Raw genomic sequence first — 23,731 nt, 5'->3', positions numbered from 1 at the left:
TGAAAGCGTTCCGCAGGGATGCTGGCCCATGTAAACTCCAATGCTTCGCACAATTGTGTCAAGTTGGCTGGATGTCCTTTGGTTGATGGACCATTCTTGACACACACTGGAAACGGTTGAGCATGAAAACCCCAGCAGCGTAGCAGTTCTTGACACAAACCGGTGTGCCTGACACCTACTACCATACCCCATGCAAAGACAAATGTTTTGTGTTGCCCATTCACCCTTAATGACACACATACACAATCCATCTCTCAATTGTCTCAAGGCTTAAAAATCCTTCTTTAACCCGTCTCCTCCTCTTCATCTACACTGACTGAAGTGGATTTAACGAGTGACATCAATATAACTCAGTGTATAAGGGGACTATGGTAATAAAATATAGGACTTTTGTGGAGTTTTATTATGACAAGCATTAATAATGAAAACAATATTGTTGCATCACAGACATTCACTATGGGACCCTACACTGTGATCCGTACTGGTGTCTATAGCAGGACCGGACAACGCAAGCTCATAAAATAATACAGTGGGAAAAAAGCAAGGTGTTAGCATCACTTGTCCTTATTCACGATTCTTGGAAATTGCCCATTGTATAAGCCTGGGTTTGAGTTTCCTTGCTGGGTTTGTGGGACATATCCCCTTTCATGTTGACTTCCTTATTTCTTATGCACAGTCAGGAACTAAGAAGTGATTGCCCTTTATTCTCTGGTGATAAAATATCCCTTTCAACACAACAAAAGACACCCTGGGGGATTACATTTTAGTCATACAAAATCAAACTTTACGAAACTTTGTATTAGAAATAGCAACATCATCCATCCATAGCCGGTGGTGAAATGAGTTGCCATAAAGGCACAGATTGACTGGCAATCCAAAGACCTGATTTGTTCAATCCTGGCAAGGTGACATACATTGTCAAGTTATCTGTTTGCGAGGAGTCCCAATTCCCAAGTTTGCCTACTTTCCTTGGGTTTCACCGGCACCTGTCTCCTTTCTAAACCTGGCCCCTCCCTCTGCTTTATCTCTGTGTTGCAGATCAGCCTCTCTGTTCCCATGTATTGTTTCCTGGACGAAAGAAACAACACAGGATAGAAAACAGGGCCAATGGGAATTTAGAGCCATACATTCTCGCTTGAGGTGTTAGAGCCTATATATATAGAGTACCAGTCAAAAGTTTGGAAACACCTACTCATTGAAGGGTTTTTCTTTATTTTTACTATTTTCTATATTGTAAAATAATAGTGAAGACATCAACACTATGAAATAACACATATGGAATCATGTAGTAACCAAAAAGTGTTAAACAAATCAAAATATATTTTACATTTGACATTCTTCAAAGTAGCCACCCTTTGCCTTGATGACAGCTTTGCACACTCTTGGCATTCTCTCAACCAGGTTCATGAGTTAGTCACCTGGAATAATGCATTTCAATTAACAGGTGTGCCTTGTTAAAGTTAATTTGTGGAATTTCTTTCCTTCTTAATGCGTTTGAGACAATCAGTTGTGTTGTGACAAGGTGTGTGTGTGTGGGGGGGTATAGAAGATAGCCCTTTTTGGTAAAACACCATGTCCATATTATGACAAGAACAGCTCAAAAAAGCTAAGAGTAACGACAGTCTATCATTACTTTAAAACATGAAGTTCAGTCAAAGAAACACAAGCTATGGACATCTGTCCTTTGGTCTGATGAGTCCAAAGTAGAGATTTTTGGTTCCATCCGCCGTGTCTTTGTGAGACGCAGAGTAGGTGAACAGATGATCTCCGCATGTCATGTCTGGCTCCCACCTTGAAGCATGGAGGTGTGATGGTGGGGGTGCTTTGCTGGTGACACTGTCTGTGATTTATTTAGAATTCAAGGCACACTTTAACAGCATAGCTACCACAGCATTCTGCAGTGATATGCCATCTGGACAATGACCCAAAACACACCTCCAGGCTGTGTACGGGCTATTTGACCAAGAAGGAGAGTGATGGAGTGCTGCATCAGATGACATGGCCTCCACAATCACCCGAGCTTAACCCAATTGAGATGGTTTGGGATAAGTTGGAACGCAGAGTGAAGGAAAAGCAGCCAACAAGTGCTCAGCATATGTGGGAACTCCTTTAAGACTGTTGGAAAAGCCTTCCAGGTGACTAACTCATGAAGCTGGTTGAGAGACTGCCAAGTGTGTGCAAAGCTGTCATCAAGGCAAAGGGTGGCTACTTTGAAGAATCCCAAATATAAAATATATTTAGATTTATTTAACACTTTTTTGGTAACTACATGATTCCATATGTGTTATTTCATAGTTTTGATGTCTTCACTATTATTCTACAATGTAGAAAATAGGAAAAATTAAGAAAAACCCTTGAATGAGTAGGTGTGTTCAAACTCCAAACTTACAGACTGGTACTGTAAATATATATATAATTCCTATATATATATATATATATATATAAAAAATGAATAATACAAATATATAAATATATATATATATATATATATATGTGTATATATACAGTATATACACACATAACAATTAATTTCCCCCTAACCCAACCAACCCTCCCCTAATTGGAGTAAACTAATGGACAACAACACTTAGGCTTCTACTGCCAGCCTATACATACTATATACATTTTACAGACACAATGCATTTTACAATAGTTATCACAACAGGTTGTTTGTTTTCTGGGTTCGGTCAACTGCGGAAGTGCCATAGTGTCTCTATACAGTGGAGATGGAGGCTGATTGTGAGTCAGGATACACAACAAGTCTTATGTAAACATTTGAGTGATACTGTATTGTACAATGCATTCAGAAAGTATTCACACCCCTTGTCTTTTTCCACATTTTGCTACATTACAGCGTTATTCTAAAATTGATTTTTTTTAAATCCTCATCAATCTAAACACAATACCCCATAATGACAAAGCGAACATAGGTTTATATACATTTTTGCAAATGTATAAAAAAATAAAATTAAAAAAAAAATAACTTATTTACATAAGTATTCAGACCCTTTGCTATGAGACTCGAAATTGAGCTCAGGTGCATCTTGTTTCCATTGATCATCCTGAGATTCCTGCTACGCCACCGTGTCCGTGATCAGTTAATCTGACTATTCTCATAATTGATTTAATTGACTTATTTCAGTAATTAGAAAGGCAGGGCAGGATGGATATAGGTTTATAACAGTTTGGGTCTTGAGTGTCTCCCCCTTTAAAGAGGGGGATGACCGTGGCAGCTTTCCAATCTTTGGGGATCTCAGACGATACGAAAAAGAGGTTGAATAGGCTAGTAATAGGGGTTGCAACAATTTTTCTGATTATTTTAGAAAGAGAGGGTCCAGATTGTCAAGCCCAGCTGATTTGTAGGGATTCAGATTTTGCAGCTCTTTCAGAACATCAGCTGTTGACCGGAGTAGGGGTAGCCAGGTGGAAAGCTTGGCCAGCTGTAGAAAAATGCTTATTGAAATGATCCATTATCATAGATTTATCGGTGGTGACAGGGTTTCCTATCCTCAGTGTGGTGGGCAGACGGGAAGAGGTGCTCTTATTCTCCATGGACTTTATAGTGTCCCAAAACTTTTTGGAATTAGTGCTACAGGATGCAAATTTCTGTTTGAAAAAGCTAAATGATGGTCATGAATAAATGTTATCACAAAAAATAATGAAACCATGTATAACTAAGGCACTGAGTTATTGGTCCCACTCAAAATGAACAACAAATGATGAATGTTTTATTACAACTACACACTGTATATGATTCACAAAATAAATTATAACTACATGAAGGGTCCTTACAACTGATAGTTAGCCAAATTTGGCACAACGCTTTTGCTACACTTAATATATTCTGAATTACTAATGGTTTACGAAGCATCTTATACAGGAAATTATAAAGGGTTTATGAAGGCTTCATTGTTAAACCATAGTGGGACTGAGGTGTTGATAGTGGCCAACACTGTAGCAAGTCCTCTGACTAGCAGGTGACTACATTTCATACAATATAAGATACTTTACACCTCTATGTAATAGGACAAACCTCTTATTTGGAATCATGAAGAGCCCATGATCATTTCCTGCCCCTAAAAGAAAGATCATAGTACTTATTTCTTTATTATAATTTAATTATTTAGGCGACCTATTGTGACCATGGTCTATATTCCAAGGGAGACCTGCACGACAAAACCAAGAAGCTACACAATCAAGGCAGGATCATAGGATACACACAAAGAAAAACACAAAAAACTATAATCATAAAAAACAACCCAGTTCCTCATCGAAGAATCTGTTCTTCTACCAACAATCTGAATTGCCCAAAAGGCAGCAGTGCATCCAACTGAGTATTCTGAAGATTGTTCCATAAGTGAGGTGCACAGAAACTAAAAGCTATAGGCTCAAAATTGTAATCCATTGTGCTAAATCAGGTATTCCCAAACTGGGGCACGTGTACCCGCAATGCCGTCAGGGGTACGCCAAATAAAAATGTGATTCACATTAAAAATATATGTAGCCAAACGTAGCAGCTGCTCATTCAGTTTGCTCGAAAATGTATTAATGGTTAAAAAAAGTAAGGCCGGTGTCCATAGAGACACATACCAGCTCTACTGGTAGTACTGCTACTTCCAGCAGTACCACACCTGTCGACGACCTGTCGACGACAGGTTGTTCTGCTTCCACGAGCACATCCAGTGCTAACATCAGTAATTCTACATTTGTTGTTAGCCCAGCTAGCATGGACACTGACAGTTGTGAATCTGATGCAGCCGAAGAGCTACTGCCCCCTTACCCGGGAAAGCACCGAACAACAGACAGGGACATTAGACCATCGAAGAGGCGCAAATATGATAAGAACTACATTGATTTGGTGTTCACTTATATTGGGAGTAGTGCCTTTCCTCAGCCACAGTGTGCTTTATGTGCAAAAGTACTATCTCACAACCTTCACTATTGGGCAGACATATAGAAACAAAACATGCCAATTTGAAAAATAAACCACAGGAGTTTTTTTAGCAAGAATTAAGACGACTTTCGAATAGTAAGACACGTATAAAAGCAACAGATACCATTAACAAGAAGGGTAGAAGCGTCTTATATGGTGAGCTACCAAGTGGCTAGGACAGGCAAGCCCCATACTATTGTGGAGGACATAATTCTTCCTGCTTTCGCAGATATGGCTGGGACAATGCTGGGGGAAAAGGCCAAAAAAAACTATACAGACAATCCCTTCATCAAACAACACAGTTTCACGACGCACCAGTGACATGGCAGGAGATATTTTGAAACAATTACTGCTTCGCATACAAGCCCGTGAATTATATGTGTTATAGCTGGATGAGTCAACAGACAGGGCTTGGCACAGCTCCTGGTATATGTCCATTACGTTTATGGGGGGTCAATTAAGGAAGACATCCTCTTCTGCAAACCACTGGAAACCAGGACAACACGAGAGGATCTTTTTAAAGAACTGGACAGCTTTGTGACATCAAATGACTTTGGTGGTCAAGATGTGTTGGTATCTGTACTGATGGCACAAAAGCCATGACAGGGAGACATTGTGGAGTGTTAACGCGGGTGCAAGCAGTTGCTCCCGACACCACTTGGGTACACTGCAGCATCCCCCGAGAGGCTCTTCCTGCCAAGGGAATTCCTGACAGCTTGAAAGACATTTTGGACACTACAGTGAAAATGGTTAACTTTTAAAGCAAGGCCCCTGAACTCTTGTGTATTTTCTGCATTATGCAATGGTATGGGCAGCAACCATGGAACGCTTTTACAACATACATAAGTGTGCTGGTTATCAATGAGCAAAGTATTGCCAAAAAATAAATAAATTGAGAGGCGAGCTTAAAGTTTTCTTTACTGACCATCATTTTCACTTGTCTGACCGCTTGCATGATGATGAGTTTCTCACACGACTGGCCTATCAGGGTGATGTTTCTTCTCGCCTGAATAATCTGTATCTAGGATTACAGGGACTCTCCGCAACTACATTCAATGTGCAGGACAAAACTGAGGTTATGATTAAGAAGTTGGAGCTCTTCTCTGTCTGCATTAACAAGGACAACACACAGGTCTTTCCATCATTGTATGATTTTTGTGTGCAAATGAACTCAAGCTTACGGACAATGTCAATTGTGATATTCCGAAGCACCTGAGTGAGCTGGGTGTGCAATTACACAGGTACTTAATCAAAATTTCAACAAGTGGTTCTGTGAAAATGTAATTTAATCAGAAGCTACCGACAGATTTCTGGATAGGGCTGCGCTCAGAGTATCCTGCCTTCGTAAATCTCACTGTTAAGACACTGATGCCCTTTGCAACCACGTACCTATGTGAGAGTGGATTCTCGGCCCTCACTAGCATGAAAACTAAATACAGGCACAGACTGTGTGTGGAAAATGATTTAAGACTGAGACTCTCTCCAATACAACCCAACATTGTAGAGTTATGTGCATCCTTTCAAGCAAACCCTTCTCATGAACCTGTAGTGAGTTATTCACACATTTTGGATGAACAAATAAGGTTTTATATGTAAGATGGCTAAATAAAGAGCAAAATGATTGATTCTTATATTATTATTTGTACCCTGGTCCTATAAGAGCTCTTTGTCACTTCCCACAAGCCGGGTTGTGACAAAAAATCACACTCATTCTTATGTTTAATAAATGTATCGTATAGTGTGTGTGTGGCAGGCTTATAATGATGGCAAAAAACAACATTTGAGAGTGCGCTGACCCTGGTGCTAGAGGGGGTACGGTACGCAGCTGGAGGTTGAATGTTTGAAGGGGTACTGGAATATAAAAAGTTTGGGAACCACTGTGCTAAATGAATACATGATGATTGTGAGAAAAACCAATCTATTTTAGAAATATTGAAATCATTCAACATAACACATTGAAATATACCACATAGTAGCGCATAGGTTGCAATTACACAGGCTGACCAATTCTGATATTTTTTTTCACTAATTGATCTTTGACCAATCAGATAACTCTGAAAAAGGTTTGCTGTGAAAAGATCTGATGTGATTGGTCAAAAGACCAATTAGGGGGGAAATAAATATCAGAATTGGGCTGCCTGTGTAAACGCAGGCATTGTGGCATCTATGGATGCGTTTAGACAGGCAGCCCAATACCGATCTTTGTTTCACTAACGGGTCTTTTGACCAATCAAATTAGCCCTGAATAAGATCTGATGTGATTTGTCAAAAGACCAATTACTGGGAAAAAAATATCATAACAGTCTAAACGTAGCCTAAGTAGAATAGAAAAAGTCACAGTGTGGTGAGAACAAATCAAATGTAAATACTGAATATAATATAGGTGTGTGACAAATCATGAAGGGGATGCATTGATTATTATGCAACCAAACTGATACAGAAGCACGGAGAGAGATACCAGCCTGCTGTATCCTTCCAATAGAGCTGAGCCACCCAGTCTTTTTTCTCACCCCTCCCTCGTTCCCTGCCTGCGCCGCTATCTTCTCATGACACCTCTGTGCCCAGGGCGATCAGGAGGAAAGCTGGCCCCATTTGGGGCCTACTGATTGGTTCCCACCTAGTATGTGCGCTTTAGCTCAAAAGAATCCAGAACACCTTATATATTTGACTCCCATGTATACTAAACTAATCAGGAACCTGCAGTCATTGTGAACAATGGGATTGGTAGGAGCAATAGGTTTTTCTTTAGTATTGGTATCTCTAACACAGGTAAATATATATTTTTCTTGGAATATACTTTTTTTGTGTGCAAATATAACTTTATATTATATTGTTTTGTCAAATGAATGTTGGAGTATAATTCATTTATTTTGGCTGTTTTTCAGATATCATACACAAAAGCACAAGGTAAGTCTCCAGCTATATCATTAGTTGATGGACTTTGAATAAAGGGAAGATGTGGATGTCAAGCAGTCAATAATGTTTATTTATTCATAATATTTTTTTATATGATTCTGTGTTCAAACGTTCAATCTACAGAAAAAGTGTAACTGAAAGATTTGACACAATTTGGGGGAGATGAACTTGAAAACGTATTGTCATCCCCTCAGGCAATGATGCGTGATAGAGTATTGAGATGTCTACTGATTTACTCATCAATCAATTCTACTAGGCTATTCTCTCCTAGATACATTTTTTTCTATTGAATTTGACTCAAACTTCTCCCTCTCTCTTTCAGTATGCAATATTACATCAATAACATCTCCAGCTGCGTCAGCACTTCTGGTGAAATGGAACAAATACACTGGAGCAACAAATTACTTTTTGGACCTTCGGGTAATAAATGCGACAGATATAGCACCTGTCGTGGTAACGCTACCAGCTACCAGTACGGAAAAACTGGTCCAGGGCCTGAGACCTGGAACCTTGTATAGTGTTACGGTCAAAGTGTTCCAGTTCTACTATGTTATGTGCTTGAAAACACAAGTGGCCAAAACAGGTAAGTATCATTCTCCACCGGAAAGCAAAGTTGTGATAAACATGAATTTTAACCAGTAAACTCAAATATTTCATTTAAAAAACGTGTGCTATTTATCAAGCCTAGTCTTAGGCCCACCATGGCAACAAATATTTTCCAAATAAATGTTTTGCAGATTTACGCATGGACTTTTGCGCATGGACTGGTCTACTGAGCAATATTCTAGAAATTCTAATAATAGCTTACGTTGCCCCCTCTTGTTACTATTTTAGTTCCCGACACCTCTCAGATAACCTCCTCAAGAGCATTATCAAGTACTTCAATCCAAATAGAATGGGTGCGCGTGTACACCGCGGACCATTATCACCTGTTGATGGAATCAAAGGCCATGGTAGAGAGGCTTAATTTCACCTTCACCAACATGAGCGCTGTGGTCCAAAACCTGCAGCCTTCAACCGTCTACGACTGTTACATCTACACCGCAAACCAAGCTGGTCTTGGAGCAAGAAGCAGAGTGAGGACCATTTCTACCTGTGAGTGAACTATTTTACCTAGATTAACATTAGACTACATTCTGGTTGTGGGTAAACTGGTTGTAAATGCGAGGTCTAAAGAATTTTAAAGGCAGCGTACTCTAGCTTAAATGTTTAACGTTTCACCTTTAGCTTTATACTTAAGGCATTCAGCCCTCAACTAGCCTACCACAGGTGAACTCTAGACAGCGGTCCATTATAGGCCTACATGACCGTTCATTTGTCCCTCCATAGTGATCCAACCGCCAAAGGGAGTTACAGCCAACCAGATTGGAAATAGTTCAGTGCGCCTGTTCTGGCAGCCAGTGGAAAAGGTTATTCTTTACGAGGTGACGGTTACCGACCTGGATGAACCAGACCACGCACTGTTCAAGACAAAAGTGTCACAAAACCAACTGGACATAAGGGATATCCTGCCATGTTCCTCTTATCAGATATCAGTGGCTTCTGTCAACACCTTACTGGAGCCAGGAGAGCCTACTGAATACACATATACTGCAAACAGTGAGTACGCTTTTATAATCCGTTTTAAAATGAGTCATTACTGTCCGATAAACTAGGTATTTTCAGACCTACTGTATATATATATATATATATAATTTAAAAAAAAAATGTAATATCAAACATTTCCTCAAAAAGGTTTCTCCTTTGCACTGAACTGATAGCCAATAAGTAAATATGTCATTTTCAAGTAGGCAAGCACCGAATGATCCTCACATTCACATGAACCAAATCCAGTACTTATGAAAGCATTATATGTCATTTTCAGCATTAAGTGCTGTGATGTCCATATCCGTGGAGTACAGCTGTACCAGTGGCACAGCCATGGTGTCCTGGGCCAGAGTGTTCGGAGCAGACTCGTACAGAGCAGTTGCTACTGGCAGCGGCAGGACCGTCCTATCCTGCACCTCTCAGGGCACAGAGTGCCAGATCACAGGGGTGGGCTGCGGAGATGACTACATGGTGCAGGTCACCGCTGTGTCCAAGAGCTGTGAGAGCAAAGTAAACGCCACCTCACACTTTGCCACAGGTAAGGACACTGAGACCAAGGAGGCATACTTTTGGACAGGTGAGACAGTGAGACACTTTTGACATACGTAGGACACCTGGAGACAGGTGAGACACAGTGACACAGGTGGGACAGTGATTGAGAAAAGGGAAACACCAGGACCCACAATAAAGTGGACCCACAATAAGATAGAGGACAGAATGGAGGGCAACAAACATTCTAGAAGGCTGAACGAATGGCACTCTTACACTTCTGACCCTTGAATCCCTCCAACCGGACACACAGCCATGCTCTCCCCTACTGTAGGCTACAGCTTAACCAACATCCTATCTCTCACACAGCCTCCTGAGGCTGCATTGTGTACCAGGGCTTAGCTGCTGCAGATCAAGGGCAACAAATAACTGTTGTTCCTCACAGGATGTACAGTACACCCACTGTACAAGTGATGTGTCCAACAAAGTGCTTTACCTGAATTCACTTCTTACATCAGATTTGATACATATTACAGTTCACATATGACGACAATACAACATAGTGTATAATGCAAAGTTGTAAACAGCCTTTTTGTTAGGATAATATCGGAGGTCATATGGGAATAGTTTTTTCCCTTCCTGCTTTTCCATGGTCCTCTATGTCTGTTTATTTCTTATTCACGTAGACACAGACCACACCCACACATTACTGCATAGGCATCATCCTTGAGAACTAGGTCCTCTATTGAGCTGCGAAGTCATGTTATATTATATTCTGTAACCTATTTTAGAGAAAAGCAGTCCCTTTGTAGAACTCTATACCCCAGTGGTTTGCTGTAATCTTAAACATCAGGGTTTTGATGTTTCTCCCTTTTCTCTCTCTTCTCCCATTCTTCACTCTCTCTCTCCCTCACTCTCACCCTCTCATATTTCTCTCTCGTTTTCCCTCTACCGCTCTCTCCCTCCCTCCTCCCTCTCTCTCCCTCTCGCAGTCCCCTGTCCTCCAAAGAATCTCAACCTGTACCGTGAGTGTTCCAGCAACGTGATCATCTTCTCCTGGGCTGCCACCAACAACACGGCTCACTACAGGGCCAAGGCCGTGGACTCAGAGGGAGAAACCATGGACTGTATGACCTTAGACACTTCCTGTTTCTTCACCAACACTGTGTGTGGCCGTCGCTACACCTTCACTGTCTACTCTGTCAGTAGCGGGTGCAACAGCCAGGCCAGCCCACCAGTAGCAGTCCGCACCGGTACGACCACAGACACACTCACAGGCTGCTTCTGAAATGGCAACGTAGTCCCTATATAGTACGTTTTACATTTTAGACATTTACCAGACCCTCTTATCCAGAGCGACTTACAGGTAATGCATTCATCTTAAGATACTGTAGCTAGGTGAGACAACCATAAGTAGAACTTTTGACAAGGGCCCATAGTTTTTTTCATTATGAGAATATAGTAGACTATAGTAGACTATAGTGGTCAGCTTTTTGCTCACCAACACCTGACCGCAATTGCTAATAACCCATCCGCAACCGCCCGACTATATGTGATAAAGTGAAAATCTGAGGCCGCACCCAAACCTAAACCACTAATATAGAAAATGCACTGTAAACTAGTCAGAGACAGATGAATGTTTTTTTGACAGGGGGTGCAGGATTTTCTTTTGCCTGATTTAGATATGTTTATGCTTATAATTTCCAACATTTTGGTCGGCTATTTGTTAGTCAACTGGTCTATAATTAGATACATACAGCTTCTCTCCTGTCATTATATGTTGCCCTAGAAGACTAAATAAACCCCTTCTCACCAGAATAATGTCATAAATCGATAGAATGAATGATTCAAACAAGTTGACATCGGTAAAGTTCTCTCTATCATCTCTGATTCTTTCGCAGAGTAAAGACGTTTAGGGACCCAGGAGAAAATGCAATAATCCAACCACAAGAAACTGGAAAGATTTTCTATGCAAAATGTCCAAATGTTTGACCCGTTCTAAGGAAATAGAAAGCTGTGAAAACAACCCAACATGTTTCTGATAAGATTTCAGTTCGTCTTGGATGCATATTTTATGTGGTTGAAATACTATCAGCTTTTATGATGCTGATAAAGATAGCACCTCTACAGACGGTATCTAACTGCACATTCACATTCTCTCAAGATGATGAAAGAAAGAAATCATATTTCTCCATTGAATAAATTGCCTACATTTGCTGTATAATTTCACTGCAAGAAATGTTGAATTCTGCAGGAGTTAATAGTAAGGCTATGTGAGAGGTTATAGACCTACAGTCAGTGTCCAGATTTCGTTTTCCATTTAACCCATCTGAACAGGCTACAGTTCCCTTGACATTCCATAGGCCTATTTGAAGTCCCAGTCTTGTGACTGCGGAATTTGTATAGCGTCTCACAATCATCACACAACACTGTTATCATCCTCTTTTACCACTTCAACAAATCTTTCCCAAACATTACTTTTCTGTCCCTCCCCTTATTTTCAACTCTCCATTTCGCAGCTTTTCTCTTATTGAATTAAACTTCGACATTGTCCTTTTTGACTCCGTGAATCGCTGTTAACTTTTTCTAACCCTTCCCAAAAGCATTTGGCGTGTGGGATATTTGGTGCACGTACAGTTAGGCCCTAAAGTGTAGGCTTATGCACTAATGCTAGATTGCATAAAATAATGAAAGATAAACCTCAATGTAGCCTATTGATATAAATTGCACAAAAATGATACATTTAAGGATTTTTTCAGTTATTGTTTTCTCTTTATTCAACCCACCCATCCTTCATCCACACAATATTTCATGACCCTAAACCCGCCTGCCCCACGGCTATAACAGCGGGGACTGCGAGTTATAAATCAACCCACGCATTGCTAGTAGACTACACTCATATGCTGTATGATTAGGATGACAACTGGCGCTGTGTGGGACACTCTAGCCTAGCGTCTGATCATGAAGTTCTAAAGTGAGAGGACCAGTAGGTGTCAGGCTTTAGCTCCAGTTTTAGCACCTTGACTATCCATGACTTGATTGGACTGCACTTCAAAAACCTAGAAACGCCCCCCCACTGATCTATAAGGATCATATAATTAGCAAAATAAAGAAACTTGTTTTTTTGACAACAATTTAATGTACACGCTTAGAAAAAAGGGTTCCGAAAGCATTCTACATGGAACCCAAAAGGGTTCTACCTGGAACCAACCAGGTTTATTCAAAGGGTTCTCCCTAGGATGACAGCCAAAGAACCCTTTTATATTGTAGATACCACCTTTCTTTCTAAGATTGTAATTTACAAAACTACAATGCTTGTGAAATAATAATAACTTGAGTGGGAATCAAATCAAATTTATTTATAAAGCCCTTCTTACATCAGCTGATATCTCAAAGTGCTGTACAGAAACCCAGCCTAAAACCCCAAACAGCAAGCAATGCAGGTGTAGAAGCACGGTGGCTAGGAAAAACTCCCTAGAAAGGACAGAACCTAGGAAGAAACCTAGAGAGGAATCAGGCTATGAGGGGTGGCCAGTCCTCTTCTGGCTGTGCCGGGTGGAGATTAACAGAACATGGCCAAGATGTTAAAATGTTCACAGATGACCAGCAGGGTCAAATAATAATAATCACAGTGGTTGTCGAGGGTGCAACAGGTCAGCACCTCAGGAGTAAATGTCAGTTGGCTTTTTGTAGCCGATCATTCAGAGTATCTCTACCACTCCTGCTGTCTCTAGAGAGTTGAAAACAGCAGGTCTGGGACAGGTAGCACATCCGGTGAACAGGTCAGGGTTCCATAGCCGCAGACAGAACAGTTTAAACTGGAGCAGCAGCACGGCCAGTTGGACTGGGGACAGCAAGGAGTCATCAGGCCAGGTAGCCCTGAGGCATGGTCCTAGGGCTCAGGTCCTCCGTGAAGGAGAAAGAAAGAAAGAATTAGAGAGAGTATACTTAAATTCACACAGCAACTAACAGCAACTCTTTATCATCCCTCTCCAGCCCCCTGTATGCCTCAGAACTTGTTATCCTCAGCCGACTGTCGGTCTGATGTCCTGACCAGCACATGGGACCGTGCTGAGGGGGCTCTGGCCTACACGGTTGAGGCATGGGGAAACAAGGATGAAAGCAACCGCTACAACTGCAGCTCCTTCACCAACACCTGTGCCATACCATCGGTGCATTGTGGGGAGAGTTTAACCATGTACATCACAGCTTTCGATGACAACTGCCCCAGCTACAGGACTCTGGGACGGGTGGCTGAGACAGGTGAGACATGGTCAACTCTTCACTGCCAGTAAATTACATACATTAAATCCACATTATTTTTCTAGCCGTTACCCTACACTGAATTCATTAGCCATATTGATGTGACTTTCATGCATGGTTTTCACACCTGGCTCAATAAGCTTATCTTGAAGGGAAAAGCCATTAAGCAGTGTATATTGTTCAACTGGGGCATTTACTACCCTTGTAACTAACTAGTACCAAACCACACACACACAAACACACTCAACTGAATGTTCCCTCCCCGCTGCAGTTCCCTGCGTTCCTCAGAACGTTTCAGCAGCAATGTACTGTGGATCCGACTCCATCACTCTGAACTGGCAGGTTTCCTACGGCTCTCTGTTCTACATCGCCACAGCAATGGATGACGCTGGCGTGGTTCACACCTGTAACTCCATGGATACCAAGTGTCAGATCAAGGGCCTCCGCTGCAGCTCCACCTACAACGCCTTCGTCACCGCAACCAACCTCAAGTGCAACAGCTCCGACAGCGAGATAGTCACCATAGAGACAGGCATGTTACTGTCAATCAGTCAATCAGATATATTTATTAAGCCCTTGTTACATCAGCAGTTGTCACAAAGTGCTTTTACTGCGTGATGAGTTCTAAATAGTTTTATAATAATAATGGTAGTTTTATTACACAGGTAGTAGTAGTAGTCTTGTTATTCCGTGCCTTTTGAGCAAGGCCTACTATACAGCTCAATAAATACATGATTTCCAAACTGTTATTTGCCATGTTTATATGAGTGTTGAGTGTCTCTCACATCACATGATCCCCTCTCCCTCCCCCTCCAGCCCCCTGCCTTCCGGACCACATCGAGGCCTTCCTAGACTGTGCGGCGAACCACGCTCTGATTGTCTGGCAGGGCCATCACAGTATACTCTCCTACACAGCCGCCATTGAGGACACGGAGGGAGGCCTTCTCAGCTGCAGCACCACAGGGAACAACTGCACTGTCCCCAGCCTGAAGTGTGACCAGCTCTACTCTGTCTCCGTCATGCAACACGACGGCATCTGCCCCAGCATACCCTCCCAGGCCATCACCATGGAGTCAGGTAGGAACCTCCACCATTAATAGTACACACAATACTAGCCCTAATTGAAGAATTTGGCAACCGCCGAATCCTTAATCCAACAACTAGAGTCAGGTAGGGCATCTCTATGACTTATATGCAACTTACTCAACCTAACACTTATTGATTCAATCCTACTCAGTTTTGACTTTAGTCCCCAAACCTCTCCACAGTTATATGACCCCTAGATTTAACCATAACCCTGATACACTTCTATTTTAGTATACTACTGTACATACTGCATGTCTTTGGTCAAACTTACCTCCTCTTTTCTCCATCACTCTCTCTCTCTCTCTCTCTCTCTCTCTCTCTCTCTCTCTCTCTCTCTCTCTCTCTCCCAGTCCCATGCGGGCCTGCCAACGTACAAACTGAGATGGATTGTGGGTCTGGAACGCTGACGGTGAGCTGGGACACGTCGCTGCGTGCGTTAGGTTACACCACCATCATCTCCCACGGCAACAGAGAGCAGGTGACCTGTAACTCCACGGCAACCAGCTGTAGCGTGGACACACTGGACTGTGGAGAGGAGTATGTTGTGGAGGTTATGTCTGTTAACAGATCCTGCCTCTCTATGCCCAGTCAGGCCATGGTCATCAGGGAAGGTGAGACAGGATATAACTAGTTTGTGAAATAAATTCAGTTTCATTCCATTGAGTTCCAGCCGTTTGAACGATCTCTATCAAAATATTACTCAAATTTCAATCAGGTAGACCAACAATGGACGAAAAAGGCGTGATATAAAGTCACTTTCGAATATTGCTCAACTCAAATTCAAGGATGTCAGAACTTGTATAACTGATCAGTTACTCTATATAAACTGTAAGAATCTATTTTTCTCGTCTTCCTCCCCTCTCAGTGCCCTGTGTGCCCACTAACGTGACAGCGCACCGTACCTGTGGAGAGAGCCCTGTAGCCGTCACCTGGGACGCCAGCCGTGGGGCCAAGATCTACACTGCCATCGCCATGGGCAACAGCGGCCACCGTACGGAGTGCACGTCCAACGACACCACCTGTAGTCTGGAGGATCTGCTGTGTGGTCAGACATACAGCCTCAGTGTATTGGCTATGGACGACGCCTGCTCCAGCAAGGAGAGCAGCATGGTCACCCTACAGACAGGTGAAGACGGAGTAATAAACAGTGGGGTTGATGTGATATGTTTCTGGGTTAAGCAATCAATCAATCAAGCAACCTGCTTGATTGGTTAAGTCGGGAAAAGCCATGATCATTATTATTATTATTTTGTAAGATGCAGTAATGTGCATTTGGAGTCATATTCTCAACAAAACCACGTCGGCTATTTCAGCAACACCCTTGCTGACAGGTGTATAAAATCGAGCACACTGCCATGCAATCACCAAAGACAAACATTGGCAGTAGAATGGCCTTACTGAAGAGCTCAGTGACGTTCAACGTGGCACCGTCATAGGATGCCACCTTTCCAACAAGTCAGTTCGTCAAATTTCTGCCCTGCTAGAGCTGCCCCGGTCAACTGTAAGTGCTGTTATTGTGAAGTGGAAACGTGTAGGAGCAACAATGGCTCACCCACAAAGTGGTAGGCCACACAAGCTCACAGAACGTGACCGCCGAGTGCTGAAGCGCGTAGCATGTAAAGATTGTCTGTCCACAGTTGCAACACTCACGACAGAGTTCCAAACTGCCTCTGAAAGCAACTTCAGCACAAGAACTGTTCGGTTTCCATGGCCGTGCAGCCGCACACAAGCCTAAGATCACCATGCTCAATGCCAAGCGTCGGCTGGAGTGGTGTAAAGCTCGCCACCATTGGACTCTGGAGCAGTGGAAACGCATTCTCTGGTGTGATGAATCAAGCTTCACCATCTGGCAGTCCAACGGACTAATCTGAGTTTGGCGGATGCCAGGAGAACGCTACCTGCCCAAATACATAGTGCCAACTGTAAAGTTTGGTGGGGGAGGAATAATGGTGTGGGGCTGTTTTTCATGGTTCAGGCTAGACCCCTTAGCTCCAGGGAAGGGAAATCTTAACGCTACAGCATGCAATGACATTCTGGTCTGCACAGAACTCTGACCTCAACCCTATCGAACACCTTTGGGGTGAATTGGAACGCTGACTACACTAGTATGTGGACACCCCAACATCAGTGCCTGACCTCACTAAAGCTTATTGTGGCTGAATGGAAGGAAACAAGTCCTCACAGCAATGTTCCAACATATAGTGGAAAGCCTTCCCAGAAGAGTGGAGGCTGTTATAGCTGCAAAAGGGGACCAACTCCATATTAATGCCCATGATTTTGGAATGAGATGATCGACCAGGTGTCTACATACATATTTATAAGCATTCAGAGTGGTATATCTCAAAGCATAAGGCTAACTACATTACACAGAGCCACAATCCAAGTCAGACCATAACCTATTTCTCTCCTCCTCCCCGCCTACAGTGCCTTGTCCTCCCACCCACGTCTCCAGCTGGGTGGACTGTGGCAGTAACACAGCCTCCCTCTCCTGGGATGCCAGCCCCAACGCCATCTCCTACTCTGGCAGTGCGGTAGGCACAGATGGGCACAGTGTGAGCTGTGGCGCTGCCACCCCAGGGTGCCAGATGGCTGGGCTGCACTGTGGTCAGGAGTATGTCTTCACTGTGTCTGCCTCTGATGGTAGCTGTGAGAGCCCCGAGAGTAACACGTTCACACAGGAGACAGGTGAGAGAGACAGAGACAGCGTCTTCTTCTTCTGTTCAGTTAGAGATGATATTACGGACCATCTTTTCTTCCTCTACTATCTAATACTACTACTACTACTACTTACCAACTACTACTGCTATTACTGCTACTACTACTGGTACTACTTACTACTATAACTACTACTACTACTGCTAATCTTTCAACTTCCTCTCACATTCCCCTTTGCTACAGTACTAAACATTCAAAAGTGATTTTCTATTCCATTTGATCTAAATGAGTATTCTTCCTCTCCCTGTCAGCCCCCTGTGCCCCCCAGAGTGTAGTGAACAGTCTGTTCTGCAGGACAAACACTCTGAGCGTCAGCTGGGCCCCTGCAGCTATCGCCCTGAACAACAGTGTCACCGCAATGGCTGGAGATGGTACTGCACTCTCCTGCACAACAGAGGGCTCCACCTGCGAGCTGGACGGGCTACAGTGTGGACAACAATACACTGTTGCCGTGACAGCCACCAGCAGCAACTGTACCGGAACTACCAGCGCACCACAGACAGTCCAGACAGGTGTGTTATCTGTCTATCATTGCAGATGGAGAGTCTTATCATAGGTATTTAAAGATAGAGCAGTTGTACTGTACTGCATGCTGTTATTACACAGAACTCACACTTTCTGCACTTTCTGCACTTTCTGCTCACTCTCTCTCGCTCTCTCTCTCTCTCGCTCCCCCCCCCTCTCTCTCTCTCTCTCTCTCTCTCTCTCTCTCTCTCTCTCTCTCTCTCTCTCTCTCGCTCTCTCTCTCTCTCTCTCTCTCTCTCTCTCTCTCTCTCTCTCCTCAGTGCCATGTGTTCCCTCCAGTGTGCATGGGGTTGTGGGCTGTGCCTCTAACACCCTGCAGGCCTCTTGGGATGCCACGGATGGGGCTCACGCTTACATTTCCACAGTGACTGGGCCAGACAGTTACACCTCGACGTGCTCTACCGCCAACCTGACCTGTTTCTTCACTGGCCTGGAGTGTGCCAAGGAGTACAGCGTCAGTGTGGTTGCCAAAGATGACCAGTGCAACAGCTCTGTCAGCGTTGATGTCTCAGTGGCAACAGGTAAGCTCAGAGAAGATAATATAAGATAATATAATAATCCATGTATTACATTGTTTTAAAATGACATTGATGTACAAAAACCCTCTATGACCCTCTTGCACTGTATCCTACAAATTGGTCCTTCGAGCTGGATATGAACAAGCAACCTATAGGCCAGGGATCATCAACTAGATTCAGCCGCGGCCGGATTTATTTTTTGAGCGGATGGTCGGGGGGCTGGAACATATTTGCAAATAATTAGAAGGCAAATTGATTGCAAGAAGCCCAAACAGATATAATCTTTGACTAAAACATAATCATTTCAAAACTTGCTGACATTTGTATACAATCATGTTTCTCTCTATTATGTGTGGGAATACTTGGGAACAGATTTCTTAAATTAAAATCACTTGGAGTTGATTTCCTGGTGTTTTTAGTCTATTATGTCCAACAACAACAAAAAATTGCTAATAAAAACACATTTGGCCACGGGCCGCCAGTTGGGGTACCCTGCTATAGGCTTTGACTAGGCGTATTCCCCAAAACATGTGTAAACATACTGTGAGCACATTATCAGGTCATGTGACCAGTAAGAAAAGTATGAACATGTATGAACTCATGTCGCTCTGGATAAGAGTGTCTGCTAAATGATTAAAATGTAAAATGTTATTATGTTCTCTGACCCTGTCTGTGACCCCCTCCCAAGCCCCATGTGACCCAGAAAACGTGGCTTCCCTGCTGCAGTGCAGCTCAGGCGTGGTGACGGTGTCCTGGGAGGCCAGTGCTGGAGCCACTGGATACACTGCCTCGGCACAGGAGGACGGAGAGACACACTTTACTTCCTGCAGCACCACAGGCACTTCCTGTGACCTCACCCAGCTGGAGTGTGGAGAGGTTTACACCGTGACAGTTGTGGCCAGGGACGGAATCTGCAACAGCACATTGCTGGCAACAACTACCATGGAGACAGGTAAAGGAGGGAGAAAGATAGCAACAACTACCATGGAGACAGGTAAAGGAGGGAGAAAGATAGCAACAACTACCATGGAGACAGGTAAAGGAGGGAGAAAGATAGCAACAACTACCATGGAGACAGGTAAAGGAGGGAGAAAGATAGCAACAACTACCATGGAGACAGGTAAAGGAGGGAGAAAGATAGCAACAACTACCATGGAGACAGGTAAAGGAGGGAGAAAGATAGCAACAACTACCATGGAGACAGGTAAAGGAGGGAGAAAGATAGTATGTGCGATGGAGAGAGTGTGACAGACATAAATATTGAGATGACGATAGAACCAAAGAGAGATAGATAAGATAATGTATGTATCTCTGTGATATATAATTTGATCTAACACAGAGATAGGCGTTTGATATAATAGACAGAGACACTAGTCCATCTCCAGTCCCTGACCTGTCCTCTGCTCTTCTCCGCCTGCTCCAGTCCCCTGTCCACCCACCATCAAGGACCACTCCCTGGATTGTGCCTCAAACCAGGCCTACATCTCCTGGGTTGAAGATGACAATGCTGTGAGCTTCCTCATCAACGCCAGCTCTGCCCTGGGTCACACCCCCTTCTGCAGCTCCACCAACACCTCCTGTCTCCTTGACGACCTGCTTTGCGGACAGACCTACACTGTGTATGCCATCGCCCAGGGAGACCAGTGCAACAGTGAGCCCAGCGAGTCGTTCGAGATCGTCACAGGTGTGTTTTTAGAATAGAGCTGTGTGTGATTGACGTGGGATTCATTTGCTGTTGTTATTATTATAAGACCTAGCTGGTCCACTAACGGCCCACTGCTGGAAAAGATGGCGGCCCACTGGCCCCACTCATGTTGTTGTGACCATTTGCCTCTTTTTGACTGATCCAAGTGTATTTGTGTGTGTTTCCACAGCTCCTTGCACCCCAGCCAACGTCCGGTCCCAGTACGAATGTGGTACGAGTATAGCTCTGCTGAGCTGGGACGAGACTCTGGGGCGTGATAGCTTCATCGCCCGTGTAGAGTCTGGTGACCACAGTGACTCCTGCAGTACGACTGAGACCCAATGCTCTTTGACCACGCTCATGTGTGGTCATCTCTACAATGTGACCGTGGATGCTTTGGCCGGACACTGCAACAGCAGCCAGTCAGCTGCCACACAGATACAGACAGGTAAGGGGATAGTTAGTGTAGTCAGTATCAGATACATACTCTGTTATATTTACATATACATTATATATGTACAGTAACAGTTTATTACTTTAACATTGTCTCCCTGTCCTACCCTCCCTTCAGCTCGCTGTGCTCCGCAGAATGTCAGTGCCAGTCTGCTGTGTGGAAACAACACCGTGGCTGTGACCTGGCTGGCCAGCTCTGGTGCCGTGGGCTACAATGTGATCGCCCTTGGTCGCGACGGCGACGCCAAAACCTGCACCACAGACGACACCAGCTGTGATCTGCCGAACATGCACTGCGCTCAGACCTATGAAATCACGATCACCCCCTTCTCTGAGACGTGTAAAGGCTTTCAGAGCACTGCCTTCACCTTCATTGCAGGTATGGAAAACAAATACAGATCAGGGAAGCTACATAAAGACATTTAAGCTCCATTGGCTGCTTTAACTCTTAAAACCCCTGTCTCAACAACTGTCCTTAACAACAAACCCTCCCCTCTCTCCCCTACCTAGGTCCCTGTCCCCCCACCGAGGTCCAGACCTCTCTGCAGTGCGAGAGTAATGTGGGTTCTGTGTCCTGGGTAGCTGCCCCCACCTCCAAGATGTACATAGCAACAGCGACCGACCAGGACGGCCACGCCCACACCTGCATCACCAATGGGACGGCGGGCTGCTCCTTCAGCGACCTGAAATGCGGCGAGACCTACAACGTCTCAGTGGTAACCATGGAGAGGGGATGCCAGAGCGAGCCCAGCGCACCAGTCACCCTCAAAGCATGTGAGAGGAGATAACAAATCCCTATACTAATGATTGTATACATTAGCATTAACTTAACAATAACGATCTGATAACTGTATATCACAGTTTAAGTTTTCAACAAACCTTGACATTGAATGCATTTTGCAAAGTAATGCTAATTATTGGGTGGGTTGGATATGTGTGCAATTTCTAAACCAAAAAGCTAACACGCTTTCCCTCTTCCTGTTTCTCTCTTTCCCTCCCTCTCTCAGCCATCTGTCCTCCTACGAGCCTGGCTGGAGTGACGGCCTGTGGTACCAACGACCTGACTATCACCTGGGACCAGAACCCAGAGACCGGTGTCACCTATTTCCTGTATTCCCAGAAAAAGGGCGGAGCCAACACCAGCTACTCCACTGTAGACACGTCCTATGTGATCTCAGGGCTGCAGTGTGGAGAACACTACAGCTTCAGGGTCACGGCCAAGGACTCTGTCTGCACCAGCAGCCTAAGCTCAACCATGGAGATGGACACAGGTACCAACCACAGACAGGGTCTCTTTCCCACCTATTCTCAGATTATCACATTAAAACAATGAGACTCTTCATCTACTTTTTTTTTATACAGTGTGTCACTCAAAGCCACTAAAATCTGTGAATGTGTATAACAGGCATACAGTTGCTACTTACTTAGACCTTTTACCGTTTTCTCCTGGAGCATGGGCCATCGACAACAGTTCCACCATTGTATAATCTAACTTGTTTTGTACTGATTCACAACGTCCTTCCTTGTTCTGAAACTGATTTCCAATGCCCTATCTGGTTCCCGCCCACAGCTCCTTGCCCGCCCACCAACCTAACTGCCCAGGCAAACTGTAGCACCAATGGGGGCACCATCACCTGGGACTTGAGTGCAGGAGGCGTCACCTACACCGCCACGGTAACCGGTACCACCCACAGCTTCACAGCCTTCTGTACTTCCAACGCCACTTCCTGTTCTGTGAAGCTGGACTGCGGACATCCTTACTCAGCCTCTGTGGTTGCCTCCACTGGGACCTGCAACAGTACCATGGACACCATCCAGTTCGACTCAGGTAGTTAACAAAATAATGAACCGACCGCCTGACTTACTGACTGACTAGAATTGAAGAGAATCGAATGGAATCTAAATTTTATTATAATTATAAACTATAGGTGATATGTTCAGTTAGTGAGCAGATGAAACGTGATAATTTATATCCTTCAGTGTCGGCCTTCAGTTGCAGTTGCCTTACATTAGATGACCATAATGTTACTCGACCTTGTTTTCATTCACTATAGATAATGCACCATGTTACATTAGCATCAGTCCCACAGTTATGTCTCTCTCTCACCTCCAAACCTGTCCCCCTCCACAGCCCCCTGTCTACCTGGCAATGTAGCAGCAGCCCTGGACTGCAGTGCCAACACATTTGCAGTGCAGTGGTCAGAGAGTGAGGGGCACCGCAACTCCTACACAGCCCTGGCCATCGGCAGTGACGGGTCTAATCTCAGCTGTGGCACCAGCTCTACAAAGTGCACCATCAACAGCCTGGCCTGTGGCATCACATACAGCATCGCTGTCAGCACCGCCAACGTCAACTGTGCCACTATCGAGGGATCAGACTACCGTATCCAGTCAGGTAAGGCTCTGGTTCAGTCAGACAACCACCCGTCTTACTGTACACCTCAACTGCCTGGACCCAAGATCAGTCGATCAATCAATCCAAATTCTCATGGAGTTCTGGAATTCATAAATTTTCCCTAAACCCTCATAAAGTTAATGTCGTTTAGTTCCTGTATGTATACT

At 44.0% G+C, this 23,731-nt stretch overlaps 1 protein-coding gene across 1 annotated transcript in view; it reads left to right on the top strand.

Moving 5' to 3' along the window:
- Nucleotides 1-8,799: 8,799 nt before the first annotated feature.
- LOC115108768 (uncharacterized) overlaps nucleotides 8,800-23,731 on the top strand; it is a 60,469-nt gene continuing 45,537 nt past the window's right edge. Inside the window, exons 1-20 of the mRNA XM_065008520.1 lie at nucleotides 8,800-8,944; nucleotides 9,179-9,448; nucleotides 9,714-10,013; nucleotides 10,918-11,178; nucleotides 13,955-14,188; nucleotides 14,460-14,720; nucleotides 15,005-15,265; nucleotides 15,715-15,885; nucleotides 16,140-16,400; nucleotides 17,699-17,959; nucleotides 18,241-18,440; nucleotides 18,834-19,035; nucleotides 19,721-19,984; nucleotides 20,456-20,716; nucleotides 20,907-21,164; nucleotides 21,288-21,548; nucleotides 21,680-21,943; nucleotides 22,177-22,440; nucleotides 22,740-22,997; nucleotides 23,301-23,564. Of these exons, the coding sequence (XP_064864592.1) occupies nucleotides 8,800-8,944; nucleotides 9,179-9,448; nucleotides 9,714-10,013; nucleotides 10,918-11,178; nucleotides 13,955-14,188; nucleotides 14,460-14,720; nucleotides 15,005-15,265; nucleotides 15,715-15,885; nucleotides 16,140-16,400; nucleotides 17,699-17,959; nucleotides 18,241-18,440; nucleotides 18,834-19,035; nucleotides 19,721-19,984; nucleotides 20,456-20,716; nucleotides 20,907-21,164; nucleotides 21,288-21,548; nucleotides 21,680-21,943; nucleotides 22,177-22,440; nucleotides 22,740-22,997; nucleotides 23,301-23,564 (4,921 nt within the window). The remainder of the gene's footprint in view (nucleotides 8,945-9,178; nucleotides 9,449-9,713; nucleotides 10,014-10,917; nucleotides 11,179-13,954; nucleotides 14,189-14,459; nucleotides 14,721-15,004; nucleotides 15,266-15,714; nucleotides 15,886-16,139; nucleotides 16,401-17,698; nucleotides 17,960-18,240; nucleotides 18,441-18,833; nucleotides 19,036-19,720; nucleotides 19,985-20,455; nucleotides 20,717-20,906; nucleotides 21,165-21,287; nucleotides 21,549-21,679; nucleotides 21,944-22,176; nucleotides 22,441-22,739; nucleotides 22,998-23,300; nucleotides 23,565-23,731) is intronic.

Source organism: Oncorhynchus nerka, linkage group LG24, assembly GCF_034236695.1.
Source record: "Oncorhynchus nerka isolate Pitt River linkage group LG24, Oner_Uvic_2.0, whole genome shotgun sequence".
Lineage (NCBI taxonomy): Eukaryota > Metazoa > Chordata > Actinopteri > Salmoniformes > Salmonidae > Oncorhynchus > Oncorhynchus nerka.
This window is presented reverse-complemented; position numbering and strand designations above follow the sequence as displayed.